The sequence below is a fragment of the Suricata suricatta genome, chromosome 3 (assembly GCF_006229205.1).
Source record: "Suricata suricatta isolate VVHF042 chromosome 3, meerkat_22Aug2017_6uvM2_HiC, whole genome shotgun sequence".
NCBI lineage: Eukaryota > Metazoa > Chordata > Mammalia > Carnivora > Herpestidae > Suricata > Suricata suricatta.
In genome coordinates, this window is record NC_043702.1 from 53,464,801 (window position 1) to 53,484,864 (window position 20,064).

General features: G+C 36.1%; 2 protein-coding genes across 2 annotated transcripts in view; one reads left to right on the forward strand and one right to left on the reverse strand.

The window, feature by feature from the left end:
* LOC115286993 (tetratricopeptide repeat protein 30B) overlaps positions 1–394 on the forward strand; it is a 1,877-nt gene extending 1,483 nt beyond the window's left edge. Inside the window, exon 2 of the mRNA XM_029933298.1 lies at positions 8–394. Coding sequence (XP_029789158.1) covers positions 8–391 — 384 coding nt within the window. The 3' untranslated portion in view covers positions 392–394. The remainder of the gene's footprint in view (positions 1–7) is intronic.
* A 6,982-nt stretch (positions 395–7,376) lies between these two features.
* Positions 7,377–20,064, reverse strand: part of AGPS (alkylglycerone phosphate synthase) — a 127,267-nt gene continuing 114,579 nt past the window's right edge. Inside the window, exon 20 of the mRNA XM_029934335.1 lies at positions 7,377–13,005. Coding sequence (XP_029790195.1) covers positions 12,884–13,005 — 122 coding nt within the window. The 3' untranslated portion in view covers positions 7,377–12,883. The remainder of the gene's footprint in view (positions 13,006–20,064) is intronic.

Sequence of the window (20,064 nt, forward strand, 5' to 3'; positions counted from 1 at the left end):
GGATAAGAAAATCTACCATCTCTGCATTGTGAATTTGGTGATAGGCACGCTTTATTGTGCCAAAGGAAATTATGACTTTGGTATTTCTCGGGTTATCAAAAGCCTGGAACCTTATCATAAGAAACTGGGAACTGATACCTGGTATTATGCCAAAAGATGCTTCCTGTCCTTATTAGAAAACATGTCAAAACACACAATCCTGCTTCGTGACAGTGTTATTCAAGAATGTGTCCAGTTTCTAGAACAATGTGAACTCTATGGGAGAAACATACCTGCCGTTATTGAACAACCTTTGGAAGAAGAAAGAATGCATACTGGAAAGAATACAGTCACATATGAATCCAGACAGCTAAAAGCTTTGATTTATGAGATTATAGGATGGAATATATAGTAATGTCTGATAATGTCTTTTATCATAATAGCTTTATATATCTACATTTTGTACTATTTTATCTATATTTAGCCATTGGCATCTTTACACTTTTCATATGGTAAACTTTGTACATTTGAAAATTGTAAAGCTTATTTTTAAAATCCTCACAAATATTGAAAATTTGAAACCTAGAAATATGTGAAATATTGAAAAGTGAATTGGGACTCCCTGTTTATTAGAACTGATCACGCCTATATTTCCTCTCCTTTGTCGTCATTTGTGCTTGGTTGTATTTGGAGAGTTCCCTCACAGGGATTACAGTTTACAGGGACTTGGCACTAGCAAGTCCAGAACAGAGCCGTTCACATATAAGATTTCTAGGCATTTAAGAGTTTTAGTGATTGTGTTCTATTCTCACCAGTTACCCTCTTATTAGTTTGGAATGCACACATTTTGCATAGAGTTTAAGATGTTTTGGCGGGGTTTTTCTATATAGATGTAACACTTTATGTAACCCAAAATTCTTTAAGTGATAAATATTTGGGTTCTTTGTTTTTTTTTTTTAATGTGCAAGATTCAGTGGGAAATCTGGTGGCCTTAACAAAATTATGGTGCTATGGTATAACGATAATAAACAATTGTTGAAGAAACAACTTTATGTAGTTTTCTTTTGTTCCATTTGTTAATAATCTGTAGATATGAACAAGATGTACTGTTACTGTTTTTCATAACTCTGCTCTCATTTATCTCCAAACAGCGACTAATAGCAGGGGTAACCTGAGAACTTAGTTCTTAATTCCTACCTTTCTGTTTGCCACTTAGGACAAGTTAATGCTGGGGTTGTTTCTGTGTTGTAGCCTCTCTGTTCAGGAAAAATCTACCCTATTCCTAATACCCACCAAACTTCTTTCTACCTCTATTACAGATGAGAAGTTCTGAAAACTTCTCTGGCAGATTCACACCTGCAACATTCCCAATGAGCACTCCACTCATTCTGCTTAGGCATTTTATTTTCTGAACTATGTAAGATCTTTACTATTTGTTTATCTGTCCCCTTTCTCCAAGTTGTGAACCCCAACTTGGCCTGGCTTAGAAAAAGTATTAAGTTGAAGTATATGAAATTGCTGATCTTGAAAGTTACTGATCTACAAAACTAACAGTTTCTTATGGTTCAATCTAACAGCTTTCTACTGATAGTAGAAATCATAATGAGATGATGATTTTTTCCTTCAAGGAGAAATCACTTAGGCATGTAGATACCCAGACAAGGTATGCTCAGCATACACCCTCTAGCATGACCTGCTCAGTGCTCAAATTCTGTTATATCTATCGGAAAATCTGGCTTATCGTGAAGTCCAATGGTTTTGAATTTCTAAGCATTTTTTATCTTTATTATGTACACTGATACCATTCACGATTTACTATCATTTACTATTGATGTTTGATCCCATGTATGGAGGGCAGTCAATGTTTAATGACTTCTTCTGTGCATTCCATAGCACAATTCTATCTCTGGGAAATGGTCTTTGTTTAACAACTTAAAACTAAAAGTGTTGCTGGTGCTTTTTGCAGTAGCTCTCTGCCCCTCTCAATCTCCACCTCCCCTTAAGATTTGGAAAGTAATGAACTAAAATCTTATTTTCAACAGACATGTTAAAATTCTGATTTTTTTTTTGCACATTTCCCCTATTTTTTTCTTAAAAAAATGCATAAAGTGTAATGTTAACCACCCAAAAGCAAATGTCTTCCAGATTCCCTTTCGCAAATAGCCGGGCCTTTATTCAGCCACATTTTATTTACCCAGGTGCTGTGTGTTTGTGGTTTGCATGTATGTGTAATTTAGTTCTCCAGAACATAAAAACCTTTTCAGAACTGTTTATTAACCCCTTACCGCTGGGCAGCTGGGATTTCCTGGTTAGTAATGAATCAGGAAATCCTGACTGCTCCTACCACTGAGTAAAGGAATAAAGGTCAATCGAGGCATTTGTCCCCTTCCTTACTCAGGCTCTCTGGAGAGGCATCCCCTCAGGTTGACAGACTGATGGCTGCCTAGCAACAGCTAAGACTCCTGAACCACACCTACAAAGCTGCCTAGCCTTCTGAGTCCTGGAGGAGAATGAAAGGTGAGGACATTCCTATCTCTCCAGAACTTATTATCCTTTATTTTTAGGATATATTTCTTTTAAACTCACCTTCGGAAGTACTTAGTTCTGCTTTTTGATACTACGACGCTAACAAATGACTTTACAATGACTTTATATCTTGCCATTTAACCAAAGGCTTTCATCCCTAAGGCTCTAATGAAAAGCTTTGTTCTATGCTCCTAGAACATTATGTGTTCAGTCTAAGGCACTGTTCTTGACCAAAAAGATTTCTGTATATTTCTAAAGTTTTTACTCCTTTTTCATTCTAACTGCATGGTATGTTTTATTTTTTTAATGTTTATATTTGAGAGAGAGAGAGACACAGCATACACAAGTGGGGGAGGGGCAGAGAGAGACACAGAATCTGAAGCATGCTCCAGGCTCTGAGCTGTCAGCACACAGCCCAACGCAGGGCTCAAACCCATGAACTGCGGAATCAAGACCTGAGCTGAAGTCGGACGCTTAACCAACTGAGACAGCCAGGCGCCCCTGCATGGTGTATTTTAAAGGGATCAAGTATTAAATCTAGTATTTCATTATCTTAGTCAACCCCCAATCTTTACATGTTCAGAATATAAGTATGTGTTTGTACACAAGTAGTTATTTCCATTTTCTCAGACATGAGTAAGAACCTGCAGGACAACCAGCAGAGACTCCTTTGATCAGTAACAAGACTGCCTGCCAAATGATTCCTATCCCTCCTGCCAGGTCCTTCTTTGAATTTGACCTCAGCTGTAGCACGAATGTTCACACTAACTCGTGAGGTCAGGTGTACAGTGGCCATCTCTGACCCATTCGTAAGAAGCAGACAAGTGAGAACTGAAGTGTGGGGACCAGAGGTGGGGATCATTAGGTAATGAAATCCTAGATGATGCTCCCTTTCTGTAGGGTGAAATAGGAATATATAGGAATGGCCCCTCAGACCTCAGAAGAGCACCTTAGATGGAATCCATGTAGAACTATTTGTTTGTGTATGTAGGGCTATGGGGGTGTGGAGGTGATGCCCAAATAAATCAACTTACTAAGAAATATGAGATAAGAAAAGTAAATGGCTTTAAAGGAATAGCTTTCCGACCCCTCTGTCCTATAATCCTTGCTTGGGTTTATTTCCACACTGGCACACAGAGGGTTAGCAGTGCTGGAAATCTGTCCAGGTAAGCAGAATATAGCTATCTAAACTATCCAATTTTAAAATGACAGGATCACCAAAGGGAAACCTTTCAGTTCAGGTGAACACTAGCATTTTTGAATGTAAGTTTTTATCTTAGGTTCCTCAGTCTTTTTCTTAATGGCTATGGGTGATCTGGACGCATCTGGTAGACTGTGGCTTCTTGATGGTATTCTGACACAGGGAGTAGCTTCCTAGCAATAGTGTGACTTACAGCTATCTGCCATTCCCTAACTGCTTCTTAGCCTTTGTTGACCTATCCCTGGGACTAAAATGGACATTTGCTCTTTTTTGTATTCACTTATTGGGCTGAACCCATAGTATTAGTCAAACAGCACATTTCATGAAGAGCCAGTAACTCTGGGGTCTTGGTTGTCCAACCACATTAGCACCATGACTGTAACCATCAGATTCTAAACTCACACTTTCATTCTAGCTACAAGATACTGCAACTTTTTGAGTGCCCTAATGTAGCTCAAATCCTTCAGCAACATTAATTCTTAAATTAGCAGTTTTAAGGAACTGTGACTTTCCAAAGATTGACTGGATTATAATAAAACATTTCTTTAATCTTAACAGTTCTTTCAATTTCCTGTCTCTCTGTGGGAAGATATATAACTTATAGAAAGAGGTATTCTTACATTTTTAAGTGCCGCTCAAAGGAATATAGTTATAAAAGTTATAAAAATGCAAATTTATTAAACCTGTCAAGTAAGCACTTCCCTTAAAAGTTTCATATTAAACCTATAAAGTACCTTCTGGATTAAACATTTACAGGGCAAGACAGCATCTGAGACAAAATGCGTTGTGGTTTTTCTATGGTAGTTATGAAGACTACCACTTTGTGGCTAGGGCTGGTTCCATTTCCTTACTTGTGCCCTTCTGTAGAGGGTTTAAGAGCAGAAATTCTTCTACACCATAGATACCTGTTACAAGCAGTCTAGAACAGGCAAGCAGCCAGCAGAGGCACTGGATTTAGTCAGACCTGGCTTCATGTCCAGCAACACCACTTGCCAGCTACTAACAGTTGCTGTTACTCAACCTCACTAAACCTCAGGATTTCGCCAGTTTAAAAAAAAAAATGGATGTTACCACTCACTTCAGAGGATTGTTATAATAATTACCTCTTTTTTTTTCTTTTTAAAAATTTACATCCAAGTTAGTTAGCAAATAGTGCAATAATGACTTAAGTAGAATCCAGTGATTCATCCTCTGCATATAATGCCCAGTGCTCATCCCAAGTGTCTTCCTCTGGGCCCCTTGCCCATTTAGCCCATCTCCCACCCAACCCTGTTTGTTCTCTATACTTAGGAATCTCTTATGTTTTTTCCCTCTCCCTGTTTTTATATTATTATGTTCATCTGTTTTGTATCTTAAATTCCACATATGAATGAAATCCAATGATATTGGTCTATGACTCATTTTACTTAGCATAATACCCTCTTGTTCCATCTACATAGTTCCGAATGGCAAGATTTCATTCTTTTTGATTGCCGAGTAATACTCCATCGTGTATAAACACTGCTATAAACACTGGGGTGCATGTGCCCCTTCAAAACAGCACATCTGTATCCTTTGGATAAATATCTAGTAGTGCAATTGCTGGGTCATAGGGTAGTCCTATTGTTAATTTTTTGAGGAACCTCCACACTGTTTTCCAGAGTGGCTACACCAATTTGCATGCCCAACAGCAGTGCAAGAGGGTGCTTTTTTCTCTGCATCCACGCCAACATCTGTTGTTGCCCAAGTTGTTAATTTTAGCCATTCTGACCGATGTGAGGTGGTATCTCATTGTGATTTTGAATATCCATTACCTCTTGTCTAGGGTTAAATGCTCAGCGCAGTGTCTAGCTAATAAAGAGTGAATTAAACAGTAAGTTATTAATGCAATAATCATTTCTAGGGTAGTATTCAGCAAAAATATCTAGACTTAATCAGAATCACTGAAACCATATTAGAAGGAACCTTAGAGATTTTCATTAAAAAAAAAAAAAGAGATTAAGTCCAAATAGGGAAAATGACTTGTAGTTGGTAGAGAAAAATGGAGTACATACAAAATTCTAGAACAGAACCCCTTCCATTGTTTTTTTAGACTTTAGAACTCCATCCTCTTATTTTACAGCTTTATCATGATAAAATTTGTCTTTAAAAAGTACCTTCCCATGTGTAATGTGGACACAATGAGGCACCAAAGATGTGACAGAATTATGTAAGAATGAATTTAAGAGCTTGTCCATCAGCCAACACTAGACTCAATCAACAAATCACATCAGAAAATGGGTTTATGAATATTATTGAAAAGAGACATACCCCTGAGGCCAAACACAGGCAAAAGTAAATGTGATTGGCAGTAAGACTTCATTTGCTTTCCTGATAGGGTAAGAAGCTGGACCAGCAAGCTTTACCAAGGGATTTCAGTCTGGCAGCTGACAGTGTTAAGTGTAACTGTAAGTTAATCAATCTTAACAGTTGATTCATTGAGAAACACAAGCCTATTTGTGAGCAAAATGTAAAACTGTAAGGGTGACAACAGCATGTCAAGTGAGAGAGTAGCTGTCTGAGCCCTGACTGCTCTTTCATGGATGTTGTTGGACCTTGTGTTCCCCAGCTATCTGCCATTACTGGCAAGGGAATCCAGACATAACATGTCTCACTTCTCCTACTGACCCAAAACTGGATGGGGAAAAAATATTCTGGATAAGAGTCAAGATTCTAAAATTTTGAAAATCTGGAAATCCAGTAATATACAAATTTTAGTAAGGATATAAGTAAGGGGCTTAAAAAAAAATCAGCCTCCAGGGAGATGTGGCCAAAATGGCATATGCAGAAAAGACAAGCTTTGTTAAATTCAAGTTCAGTGTAAGGTGATAGTGTAATGTCCATCAAAAATATGTTTAATAGTGACAGAAAAAGGAAATTGTTGGTTCTACTCTGGCACATTCAGGCCTAGACACCTCACTTTAAGAACATCAAAGAGGCACATACGAAGAGCAATTGGTATGGTGGAGGCTCTAGAGCTCATAGGAGCGAAGGTTGGAGATGTGGCGGACATGAGCTGCCTTTAAACGCTGGAAGAGCTGCCTTTCACAGAGCAATTGGACAATTCTTTATGATTACAGAAGACAAAAGTCACATCAATGGATAGAAGAGGGAGACAGATTTCAATCCAATAAGCAAAAACCTCTTAATACCTGAAGATTTCAAGTTGGAAGAGCCTTCCCAGAAAAGCAATACATTCCCCATTTGGTCACAACAAATGTTTAGGAAGACTAGTTATCTGTGGCCTGGGGGATAGGAGAAAGTAGACAATTACGTTTGGGAAAAGATAAGATGAGATGATATCAAAGGTTTATTCAGTCCAAGCTTGTATGAGCCGGGAAGAAAATTTCTGTAATTAATTAATATGAGCTAAAACCTTAGTGAGGCAAGTGATTATTTAAATGTACCAAGTAAGACTAGGTTCAACACAGAGTTCAGTCTTTCAGAGCGCAGAGAACTACAACCAGCCCTCCAACGTAAGAGCCACAGGGAGGGACAAAACCAGCATCTGTGCACAAGTGCTTCACTAACTGAGAGACTACTCATGGACACAGACTATATTCTATCCATTCTCTGTGAGTACAGCATGATGCTACCACCAAAGGCTACATAGAATTAACATGAAATAAGCAACAATTTCTGTAACAAAGAGTGGTTTCGGTATTGTTTTATTTCTTCCCAGCACGTCTTAAAAATCACACACAGGCATTTGCTTATAGAACAGTACAGTCTAGGAAAAGCAATAAAAGGAGAATCCAAACATACACCAAAAGCACAGTATATAAACTATGTGTTGAGCCCTTGTGGAAAATAACATGGCTCAGTCCGAACTGACAAAACTATGTTGAAATCTCTCAGGAATTTTCCTTTCCACTACATATCAATGTTTAAACCATAAATGTAAAGAGAAGAACTGTTTGTATGCATTAGTTACAGCAATATAATGGCTTACATACAAGAGCTTACCCACATGTAGTTCCCAAAAGATTACTACAGTACTGGCAGGACTACACACTGCCTTGGAGGAAGACTCAGGAGAAGATATTATTCAAGTCAAGTTGTATCAAGCCAAAGTATTCCACAGGTTTAGCAAAAAAGGACAAAAATTAAGAAATATAATCTACACATATTTCTCATAAGACTTATCATTGTCTAGGAACAGAGATACTCATTTTTCAGAAGGCACCATCACAGAAAAAAGGACTGACACACAACATAAGGAACAGAACCCCCCTCCCCCCACAGGCTCTGCTCCTCAGGAGCTGTGTGAGCAAACATCCAGAAGCATATAGTGGGTGTCTCAGGGAGTGAATGCGTATGCCGCGTCCACTAAGCCACATCTTAGGGCTATGAAGTTGGGACAGTAGGAATGGAAATCAGAATGAAAAGTACATATAAATCCCATTGACTGAACAGATCTATTGAGAGTACAGGTCCACCATATAATTAGTGAAATATACTAGAATAGGTGATCCAAACCCACACTGTGGAAAGGATTTGCAGTGTTTCTACATAAAACTACTTAATTCCTGACATATTCTTGAAGAGGAATAGCCCTGAACTACTAAACAATCTCAGTCTTTAAACACTTATCCTCTCCTACTCAGTTTAAATAATGGCTATTTCATGGGAAAAAAAAAATTCCAACAAGGCACTGTGAACTTTTGGAGATATTCTTTAAGTAGCCCAAAATATAATTATAGAAACCGTATACCAGTAGAAGAATTTCATGTCCTTCATGGATATGTGAACAAGATTACTTTCAGGATTAAACAACACGTTTTCAATGTTGTTCATGAAAACACTGCTAACAATAAGATGCCTGAAAACCAGGTATGCATGCTGCTTAGAAATCTATACTAAAGCATTTTCTTCTCTTCTCTTTCCTCTTTCCCTCTTAGATTTGCAAGTTCAGTCTCTGAAAAATGTTCTTAATGATGCTTAATATATTATTTTCTTCCTTGTGAGAAAAAAAGTATAAGACAATCTGCTTTGGGAACCAAAGAGGAAATCTTTTCATGTTCACTGAACTAAAGTTACTTCGTTCTGTGATGGTTCTTTGGCTCAAGTGTTCCATCTGTCAGTGGTCCTCACTGACGTTTGCTAAGGAATCACTATGGTCAGAAGAGCCCAGTGCTCATTCTCTGAGGAACTTCCTAGGTTCAACTGGAATGCTTTAGGTTCACAGGAGACTCAATGCCTCCAAGAAATGGGACACTGATTTAAAAAATAATTAGAGTGATAAAACCTAGCTAACAATATACTCTAAAGGGACTTGATTATGCTCCATTAATAAAATTATAAAAATTTTGTTTTCAAATCAGTAGAATTATGAAGATGAAAAACAAAAATGGAAAGAAAAACCCATATGCAAACAACAGTAAGCTTCCCCTTCCTTTGAAGAAAACAAAAATCTCTTAGACCCGGGTGCATTTTATTAATAATATATGTTAATATAACCTGTGGATGTTACAAGTAGTTTTTAGAAATTCCACACTAAAGACAAACGCTGTGGCTTAAGAAGCACAAAGCCGAGTAACTTACAGCCTTCATAGCAGATACCCTATTCAATAGTTAAAAAAAAAATCTTTTACATTTTCTGATTTTCAGCATCAATGTATACATTATTTCCTTTTCAGGACACTGAAATTAGTAAGAATTCAATGAATATATTGACATTGAATAAAGTCTTGCTTCCATAACTTGTAAAGCCAAAACTGTATTCTTCAGTCTGAAACTGGCATTTGTTATTTTCAGCTTTTCTCCCACCATGAGCTAAGGCCTAATTAAAATCAAAGTTGCCAAAGATCAAGTGGTAAATGAAAAGCTATTAAAGCTGTCCTTAATGCCTGTCTCAGTGTTTCCTAAAATGTAGAGACACTTTCCACAGCATTCCATCTTGGCTGCTTCATGTACCAGCACATGCAGTTTGTGAATTAATCCATAATAAATAACTATTTGTGATTCTATATTTGTATAGAATGGATGTTCATCCAAACCCAGCCCCATTTGAACAGCTGAGGTTATACACTTCAGCTTGAGACTATAGGGCTTCTTTGATCAGCTATGGTTAAGAAATTGTAGCTATGAAAGAAAATGACAAAGAAAAATCTCTGGAGCCAACATGCAGAAAGGCATTCTCAAATATGCAAGCTAAGACTTAGCAGTTACTAAGGGAATATTCTGAAACACAGGTTTCCTTGCAACCATCTGTATCTGACACAGTACACACACTGATGGAAGCTCATCCTTTATTGCGCTTTTGTTTCCCAAAATACATCAATACAACTATGTGCACTAGAAGGCTTCCAGCTTCATAAATAACTCTTAAGTAATAGTATAATATGTGAGGATTTAGGAAGAAAATTCCCAATTCCTCCAAAGAGGAAAGAATTCAATCCTCTTTCTTTGTGGTAAAATGCTGGGCACAATAAACATGTGGCTACTACAATTCTTACTAAACTAAAAAAGCTCAAGTTACTCACTATAAGACAAAATTCACTTATGCCTGTACTTTTGCACCAAACATTAAGGCAACAGTCTCTCTATGGGTCAATAAAGCCTGTTCATACTGAGTCTTTAGTATTCAATGCCACTTCTTACTAGCAGCAAGTTCCTAGTCCCACTAAAACCTCAACCCAAATGTGACATCAACAAATTATTAGAAATATGACTAATTTAAGAAAGACGAGTCAATGTTTATGCAGTACTAAAAACCAGATAGGATATGAGCTTTTAAAATTTTAAACAAACTTATTCAAAATGAGTTTAAAAGCCTCACATAAACAATGTTCTCCAGGCTTTAACTTTTATGAAGCCATTTTCAGATATTTCAGAAATATGAGGCAAGATTTAAGTGCTTCTGTGCATATTCAAGAACTCAGTTCTCCATGGAAACTAAGCATATGCCGAGGTACCTCTAAGAAGCAGGTGTGAGAAAGTAGGGAAAAGACTTTCTGATTTACTAAATCAGAGTGAAACAGCACTGGTGAGTGTTCATGTGTTTCAAAATGATCCCTGTAGAAATGATTCCAACAACAGAATGTAGTCATCACTATAAAATCAAGATTGGAGAGTCCTGCATACATGGAAGAAGAAAAACAAAGACATAAATCACTAATTTCCGTAAGGTTCATGTAGTACAGTGAACACAACAATTTTCAGCTGTGACATTTATAGCTTCCTAATACCAAATACAAATTTCTGAGGTTGTTGAAATCTGAACTCCTTGGGAAAGAATGTTATAACAATCATTTGCAAAGGAATGGATCTGCTTATGAATCTGTAAATTTTATTAAAAAAATTATTCAGAAACATGTATACACTCCAGTGAGATATTAGTACTGTATTAAATTTTACATTTTGATCACCAGTTAGAGAAATTACTTTCATGAATAGATCCATTTTATAAAGCTGAGATTTTTTTTTTATAATTCTAGAGGCAAGTGTAATTTCCTCATCAAGCATCCAACTATTTCAAATATCAAGGGCTTTTAAAGCTAAGATTTGCTGGAAATTTTATAATTAAAAATAAATCACCAATGAAGACAGGCAGCTTCTAACAAATATTTAGTTTTTGTTGTTAAACTAATATTTAATTTTGATTTGCTTACAGATTTTAAGTTTAGTAGTTTGAGGCCAATTTTATTAAAAATTGTTTATCATTTTGAAGTCTTAAAAATACTATTTTGTCAATTTAAATTTTCACTTTTCTGGTTAAGTATACTTCAGATATAAAAGGTATCAAACTGCCCCAAAATATTTTGGAGCTGTTGCTATGTAGACAGTGTGTCCTTTTAAAGGATCGTCTGCATCTTGACTTACATTATCTGGTCAAATATTAATTTAAAAAAATTATCAAAAGTTAGGTATTGCATTAAGAAAAGAATCCATCCCAAAATGTGAATCATGAACCTTGACAGACAGTGATTCAAAGTAATCATTTCACTTCTTTTAACATCCAGGCTTGAATGTAAAAATGTTTGTGAAATGTGATTAATGTTCTCCTTATTACTTAAGAAATATGGTATTTCAAACTTTTGATTATGGTTTGTATATTAATATATTACATATTTTCAAATTTTAGGTTAAACCAGTAATTCAAAAAAGGCGTTAAACCACTATTAAAAACTAAATTGAAACTTTACTTCCATATGACAATTTATCAGGTTGTTTGGGTTAATTAAAAAAAAATTTTCATTGAAACACTTGAGGTTTTCAAATTCAACAGCTAAACGATAACTGTTTTGTTAGCCAAACAATTCTTTGAACTGGAGACATTAAGTGTAAGGAGTCTTCCTTCTTCTGCTCCTGTTGCAGTTTCTTCATCTCAGCAACAAGAATGTAAAATCAGAAACATTAGGATTTTCAGTTGAATAAAGGCATTCATTTCATGGTAAACCTGTTCTTCACATACAATGAGCGATGAGTCAGCTTTCTTATAAAACATATTATGAAGGAATTAGGATATAACAAGAGGTTATCTCAGTGATACACATTCAACTCATACCTCACTCAGTAGATACAGAAACATGGAGAACAAAAACATGTCCCCTAATAATAACTTTTTGCTCATTTAAGGTTTTATAAATGTATACTAATTTCAAAGAAAAATGTAGGCCAAGCATCTCACTGAACTGAAGGCATCCTAAATAATAGGTTGCCTACATTCTTTTATGAATATTCTTCATAATGGCCTACTCACACTAGAATGCACTCTTAAAAAACACATGTGTTATCACTCCTCAATGGCATCCTTCCCTAGATAACTGCTTCCCAGAAACGTCCTTAAAAGAGAGGCTAGATAAGCAGTGGATGACACCAAAACGTGCCTTTTGTCCCCAAGGGGAGGCATCAATACAGAACAGTTGGTAGCATCTTCCTCTGAAATAACAACTAGCGGCCTTGTGCCACTTGACTAAAATTTGAAATGACAACCAATTGGCTGTAAACTGATGCACCTACAATGAGAGAGATTTAGGAATACCATCTGTCAATCCAAACACGTGGAAACAAAACAAATAACAGAATGAAACAACTTATTTTAAACCAACAAACAAATTTTGCTGAAATACAACCCATGATATATTTGATTACTGGTATAACCATAGTTGAAAACTTTAAAAAAAAGTGACTTTTTTTGTAACAACAGTAATGGATTTATAAAAGGTTTTTGTTTCCAAAGATGTTATTGGGGTCCACATATTCCTTGACAGACTTCAGCATCCCAAAGCCGACATCAGAGATACTTTCCTTTAGCCACTGCTTCCGTAACTTGCCCACTGGAAAAACAAAATCAAAAATGCTTCAATATACACTATGATGCTGGGAACCAATCAATCTTGTGACCATGAATGAACAAACACTGTGTGATAAATGCTTTTATTCAAAAATGAGAAATGTTTTGCTTTATTTGATTTATTGAGCCCACCAGACTATCAAGCTCATTAAGCCCAATGTATTCCCAGGGGAACCCTGTGCTCCAGTGTCTCCTTTCTCTGTAAACTATGAAATGGAGATGAAGGAAGCGTGAGCTGAGATTGCAGCCCATTTTACAAATAACAAAATGTGAAAAACATGCATTTCAAAAGAACCCACCTCCTGTCTGAACTACCAAAACATGCCAAAGTTTCAGAGAAAATGGACTTAACTAAAGAAAAACACATCCAGATGAATTTGCTGGATATACTATAGCCAAAAATGGCAGGATATATATTCACAAAATATTTTAAAGCTTAAAATGATTATGAAAATCTGAACCTTTCATGGGTTTAAGAAAAAAATCTGATTATAAAAGTTTCATTTGCATTTTATTTTCATATTACTTTTAAATATATTTGCATGTTCCCAAATAATTCTTCCTATTATTTTTCCAGAATTAGAGATTCTTCCTAGGCACCAAATAAGTCAGATACTTAATCCATTTTAAACTTAACCTTCTACTTTTATATAATATTCTCCTTCTTTGTTCCTAGCTCTTGCTAATTTATTGAGAATAAGCCAATACTTTATTGAGAATAATATAATGGTCTATAGGATAAATTAGATTTTAAAAGGCACCCAATGAAAAAACAAACTTTTCTAGGTAGAACTTTCTTAAGAAAGGATGTGTACTTAATCTGTAAAAAAAATTTTTGAAATGTTAACCTACTTTGGCATTAAGAAATCTAATGTGCTAATTTATCTGTGGCAAAATGGATAAATCTTTTGATTTGCATATAGGATTCTTTGTGGTTACTACTTTTCAAACGTATTGTAATAATTGAATCCAAGTGGCCATTTTCCACAAATGTTCATTAATGATCCAAAGTCATCAACAGTGACTTAATTGGCCAACAGAAATGGAAACCTTTCATTAAAGTGCTCTGCCTGTCACTCTAAAATGCACTCCCATTTATCAGGCTGCAGTGATACACTGTAGCACCTGCCGTCTGGACGTTAAATACCATTTCAGGCTCAACTCAAATCATCTTTTGTGTCTAGTTCTCCAGGAAACCATCAGATTGCCATTAAAATTATAGTATGAGATCCTTGGAAAGCAAGATATTTCTCCTTGGTTTCAAGAAATAAAAGAGTTTGCTGTGTCAAGATGGAGAAAAATGAGGTACAGCAGAAAAAAAATCTTAAATTCAAAAAGAAAATACGTTTAAAAGAGCTCTAAAACTGGAAGCCAAACAGAACAAATTCTTACTCATGCAATCTCTACCTCCTAGATGTTCTTCCTGGTCCTCCTCCTATCTCCCTAAAGGTCAGCTCGCCACTATGCTTTAGCCTTGGTTTTCTCATCTTCCAAGGGCTTGGAGTCTATGAAGTCTTTCACCTCAAACAGCCTATGATTTTAAGCACTCAAAAAAGTTGCAAACCAGTTATTTTCAGATTTGCTCCAAGGGATTAAAAAAAAAAAAAAAAAAGGAAGTACTTGGTGAATGACAGAACGGCATCATTCTAAGCTACCCACAATGAGGTAGCTCAAGAGAGTGGGGTGAAGAGCAATCAGTGCTAGTCTCCACTGTTATCTGTAATATAGTCTCACTGAATGTGTCCCGTGGTTATGGATGTAATTGTCCTGAAAAGACTGCAAACAACTGCTCCAACAAGATGGAGCACATTAGAACCTCAGCAGGATGCCCAACAGCTAGCCTGTCTGCCTGGTTTTACACCTCTAGTAATAATGCAATTCCACAAGGAACTGAACCATCGTCTGAGAAGCCACCCAACAGTCACTGCATATTTAATGAAGTTGCTCACCAAGTGCTGGAAAACAGAAGGTGCTTGGAGTGCATCATTAGTTCTGTCAGAAGGATAATTTACACATCTATCTTGTCAAATTTTCTATGGTTTATACTTTTACAATAATCAATCTAACACACATTTGATTAGTGAACTAGAAAGTAAAAAAAAAAAGACAAGACAGTATAGGCAGCATGGCTGTGGCCCTCGTAAACATATTTAATGAAAGAATTTAACCCTTTGATGGCAGAGGTTTGTGAGCTTCTCCCATCAGTGATAATTCAGGTCAGAAATCATGGCCTATGTAATTAAAGCAACTAGGAATCTTTTTGGTTTTGCTTAACAATTTCAGTGAACTACACTGAAGTGCACAGACAGAAAACACAATTTAAGTAAAAATGCTCAATGAGCCTTTTAAACCTTTAAGATGATTATTAGAAATAGTCTTCATAGCAGTGCCTGGGTGGCTCAGTTAGTTAAGCATCCCTTGATCTCAGCTCTGGTCATAATTTCATGGTTCATGAGTTTGAGCCTCATGTGGGCTCTGTGCTAATGGTGCAGAGCCTGTTTGGAATTCTGTCTGTCCTTCTCTATGTACCTCCTCACTTGTGCACATGCGCTCTCTCTCTAAGTGGATAAGTAAACATAAAAAAAAAAGAAACCATCTTCTTAAAGTGCTAAAGAACCTTTGGTGGCTGTCTCTAATGAATCAATAAATCATAACAACACAACAAAATACCAAAGACCCTAATCTCAGAGAGAGATCCCACTTCAAAGTAGAAGACTTACTCTAGAGCTAAGTAACAATAATAATGCCTTTTGTACAATCCTTATTTGGACTTGTAGGCATTTAGACATTAGCTGACTATACTGATCTGGATACGTGTAACACACATGTGTGCACAACTATACTGTAGCTCTAGAGCTACAAAAAGATAAGATAGGGATCTCATATATTCTAAATACATGATGCCCAAAGTACTTAAGCCAGGTATTTAAGAGTCTCAGATATATTTTAGAGATACAAAAAATATGGACCAAGTACTGAACATTAATAGAAAGCTAATAAGGGGGAAAGATTGTTTGCTTAAATTAAAAGTAGAATTCACTTTTTTACAGTTTAATATCTAACTATATCTATCTATCTATCTATACATGTATGACAAATATTTTGTGTTGCTCCACAATATACAGTACATTTGTACATTTAAAATATTTACTTTTAGAACAGAGGAAATGGATGCTTCAGGGATAGTCTTTGAAATCACAGGTTCAACAGACCCCTTTGGATGCTAACAGCTCTAAGAAAGAATGCATTTTGTAGTATGAAAGAACAGACATGTATGGGCAGTGATGGGAGTGTTGGGTGTGAGACATATGAATATGGTAGCCAACCTAGTCACAAAAATTACCTGGAACTACTCTTTATGGTCTAAGGGACTGAAAACTATCAGAGTCCTGTTTTAAAAAGGATCAATCTGGGATCTGCTAGCCAGAGTTCTTTTTAACTAGATAAATTAAAAACCTTTGAATTATAAATTTAATTATAAGGTTGAAAAGATTATATGCTTATTTAAAAAACAAATTGTGAAACAGATTATACATTTTGACTATCAAAGCTGGGGCTCAGAAGCAGAATTTAGCCAAAGCAAAAAACACCCAACTAATATTATAAGGATTATATTTTAAAAGTTCTAGTTTAAGCATCCTGGATATCACTTTAGCACTATTTTATTGGTCAGATTCTATTAAAAAAATTTTTTTAAAATCTTTACTTATTTCTGGGGGAGGGGGCTAGAAGGGGTAGAAAGAGAGGGAGACATAATCTGAAGCAGGTTCCAGGCTCTGAGCTGTCAGCACAGAGCCTGATGCAAAGCTTGAATCCACAAACCCCAAGATCATGACCAGAACTGAAGTCAGACACTTAACCAACTGAACCACCCTCTCAACAGGGGCCCCTCTATTGGTCAGATTTTAAAAAGACAATCTAGACTTAGGTGTTTGTATGAGTGATCTGAGGATTAGCTTTGTGTTTTAAGATTTAACTGATCCAACCAAGCTACTGGTGGATTATGTAACGGATCAGTGCTGAAAGGAGAACCAACAACTTCTTGCCAGTTGAGGTTCTGGCTCCATGATACTTGTTAGGTAGTGATGAGAACAGAGACCATGGACAGTTTCCACTCTCTGAGGTGATCTAACAGCAATGATGCTTCTTTGGAGGGAGGTTTCAACCTGAAAAGAGGATGTAGTTGTCCATGTGTTTGTGCTCTACGGCACATTTTTTATGTTTGATTCTTGTAGAGAGGTACATGCTGAATGTTAGCCAACAGATCACCTATTGAGGAATGCTAACATCCAGACTTTAAAGGCAGAGGAAATGGGACTATACCTACCCAAGAGTTTAATAGTGCTTCATGGATGCTTAAAGTTATGTTTCCATTTCTTTATTAAGTCATTTGACATATTTTCTACTAATGAATTTCTGATATTGAAATGACAAATTCATGGATACAACACTTTAACAAGGCAATAAAATCGAATGGGATTTTTACTTATTAAGTATTTAAAATGTCAATTTTCTTCACGCTAAGATTTCATCTCTGCAGTTCACACAATAGCTCTAAGATCTTATAGATCCTTGAATAGGTCTTTAGAGATTATGAAATAGAATAAAAGTTTGAATTAGTAGGGCAAGCATAGGAGATCTGTGTTTAAAACGGAATCAAGTGCTAATTCTGCAACACACCCCAAAAGATGGCTTGACACACTTGATATTTAAACCCAATGGCAATTAATGCCAACAACAGAGTAAAATAAAAAGCAAGTAAACAGGTGAAATAACATACGACAGATAAGGACAGAAAAAGATAGACAATATCATATGCTCCCTGAAGACTAGAGCCATGTTTTATTCATTTTTTGTATTTCAATATCAAAAGAGTATATGCTACACAGTAAGAATTCAATAAATGTTAGTTGAACTAAAAAATACTGAACCATAGTTATGTAGAAGTCATGTTAGATAAGGAGCAAAAATTCAAATATCTATGAAAAGCAATGTGGGTTTCCTTAATTTCCTTTGCTTACATTTGCCTTGTATTCCCTATATTCTGACATTATCTCTTGGATATAATCTGAGCTATTTTACAGTAGCTAAAACAAAAGGTATGTCATAGAACCTAAAACTCTTTCCTTCAAATCTCCAGGACTCTTTGGGCTATATCTGTGGTTCTCAATAGGGGCAATTTTGCCCTCCAGAGGACATTCAGTAATGTCTAGAGACAATTTTGCTTATTCATAACTGGGATGATGTTACCAGTATGGCTAATGGGTAGAAGAAGCCAGGGATGCTGTTAAACATCTTAAAATGCTTAGAATAATCTCTGCAACAAAGAATTACCTAGCCCAAAATTTCAACAGTGCTAAGATGAAGAAATCCTGGACTATGTGCTTCCAAAGGGCTATCTCTTAGAAGCCCAAACAATTTCCATTAACGCAACATACCTTCACTTCACTGCTACAACCAACTCAATTAGCAGCAAATGGCTTACTGCCATTTGCAAGGTGAACTTGCTCTAAATCAAGGCTACTGATCAAACTGAGAGAAATTCTGGAAAAAGTGGTAATGTAGGAGTTACATCTGAGAACATCAAACATTAATGACAAATGCTACTTTAATTTTTTCAAATGCTACTTTATTTTAAAAGTTAACTCCTGGGAGCCTGGGTGGCTCAGTCAATTGAGCATCCGACTCTTGACTTTGGCTTGGGTCATGATCTTGTGGTTAGTGAGATCAGGCCCTAAGTCTCTTTTCCTCTCTCTCTGCTTGCAAATGTGCTCTGCTCTGCTCTCTCTCTCTCTCAAAATAAATAAAATAAAAGTTTTAATTATCTATTAAAAAAACCTATAAGTCATTTTGGGGCCATTTTTCTAGCCAATGGGTGAATATAAATATATATGTGTGTTCATATAAATATATGTGAAATAAAGCTTCACAGCACTATCCAACATAAATCTCTATGATGGCAGAAATGTTCTTTATCTGCAGTATTCAACACAGTATCCCCTAGCCGCATGAGGATATGAGCACTTGAAATGTGGCTAGTGCAAGTGAGAAGATAAAATTTTAATTTTAATTAATTTTACCTGATTTAAATAGTCACAGGTAGCCTAGCCTAGTGGCTTTCGTCTTAGATAACACAGAACCACATTAAAAATAAATTTTAAAATAAATAAACTTTAATGTCACTTTTCATAGATTCACACCTGAAAATCTCTATTAGCATTATCTGTTTGCTAATCACATGACACTCTAAAAAGTTAATAATTCTCTAACAATGTAATACTGTAGTACAGGCATTCTCAGACTAAACAAACATCTTATTGAAGAGAGTCTTGGACATAAAACTGCTGGGAAGGAACGTTCTCTTTCAAGGTCCAAAGAGAAGTATGAGTATCCAAGCCACTTATTCTACTCCAATGATACGCCTGAAGCTGGAGGCTACTGCTAGTGTCGCACATGGATAACTATAACTGCACACATGGAAAGGTGCAGGGACCAACACATTTTTAATGACAGATTTTCTGTCAGCTCTCAAATCTGTTTATCCTATGATAGAGCTTTAATAGTTAAATGTTAAGCTAGATTATGGGTTAAATTGGCTTTTACAGTCTGGTTTTGGAATCTATTTACAACACTGCTTCAGTGAAAAACAGTATAATCAACCAAGAAGTTTTGTGAAAAAAAGCCAGCCACAAGGAAGAGACCAAAGAAAAAAATTAAAGGACAAAACAAACTTTCTACTATATTATGGTAATCTGATATTCAATATTGGAAAGGCTATACTCATCTGGTAGGCATCAAAAGATCAAAATCACAACCAGGATGCTGACATTGATATAGTCAAGATCCAGAACCATTCCATCACCTCAAGGGTTCCTGTGCTGCCTGTTTTACAGTCACCTCTTCTCTACAACCGACTCCTGGAAATCGTTAATGTGTTCTCTATTTCTGTAATTCTGTAAATCATTTCAAAAATGCCACAGAAATGAATCACACTGTGTGTAATTTTTTGGGATTGGCTTTCTTTTACTCATCACAATTCCCT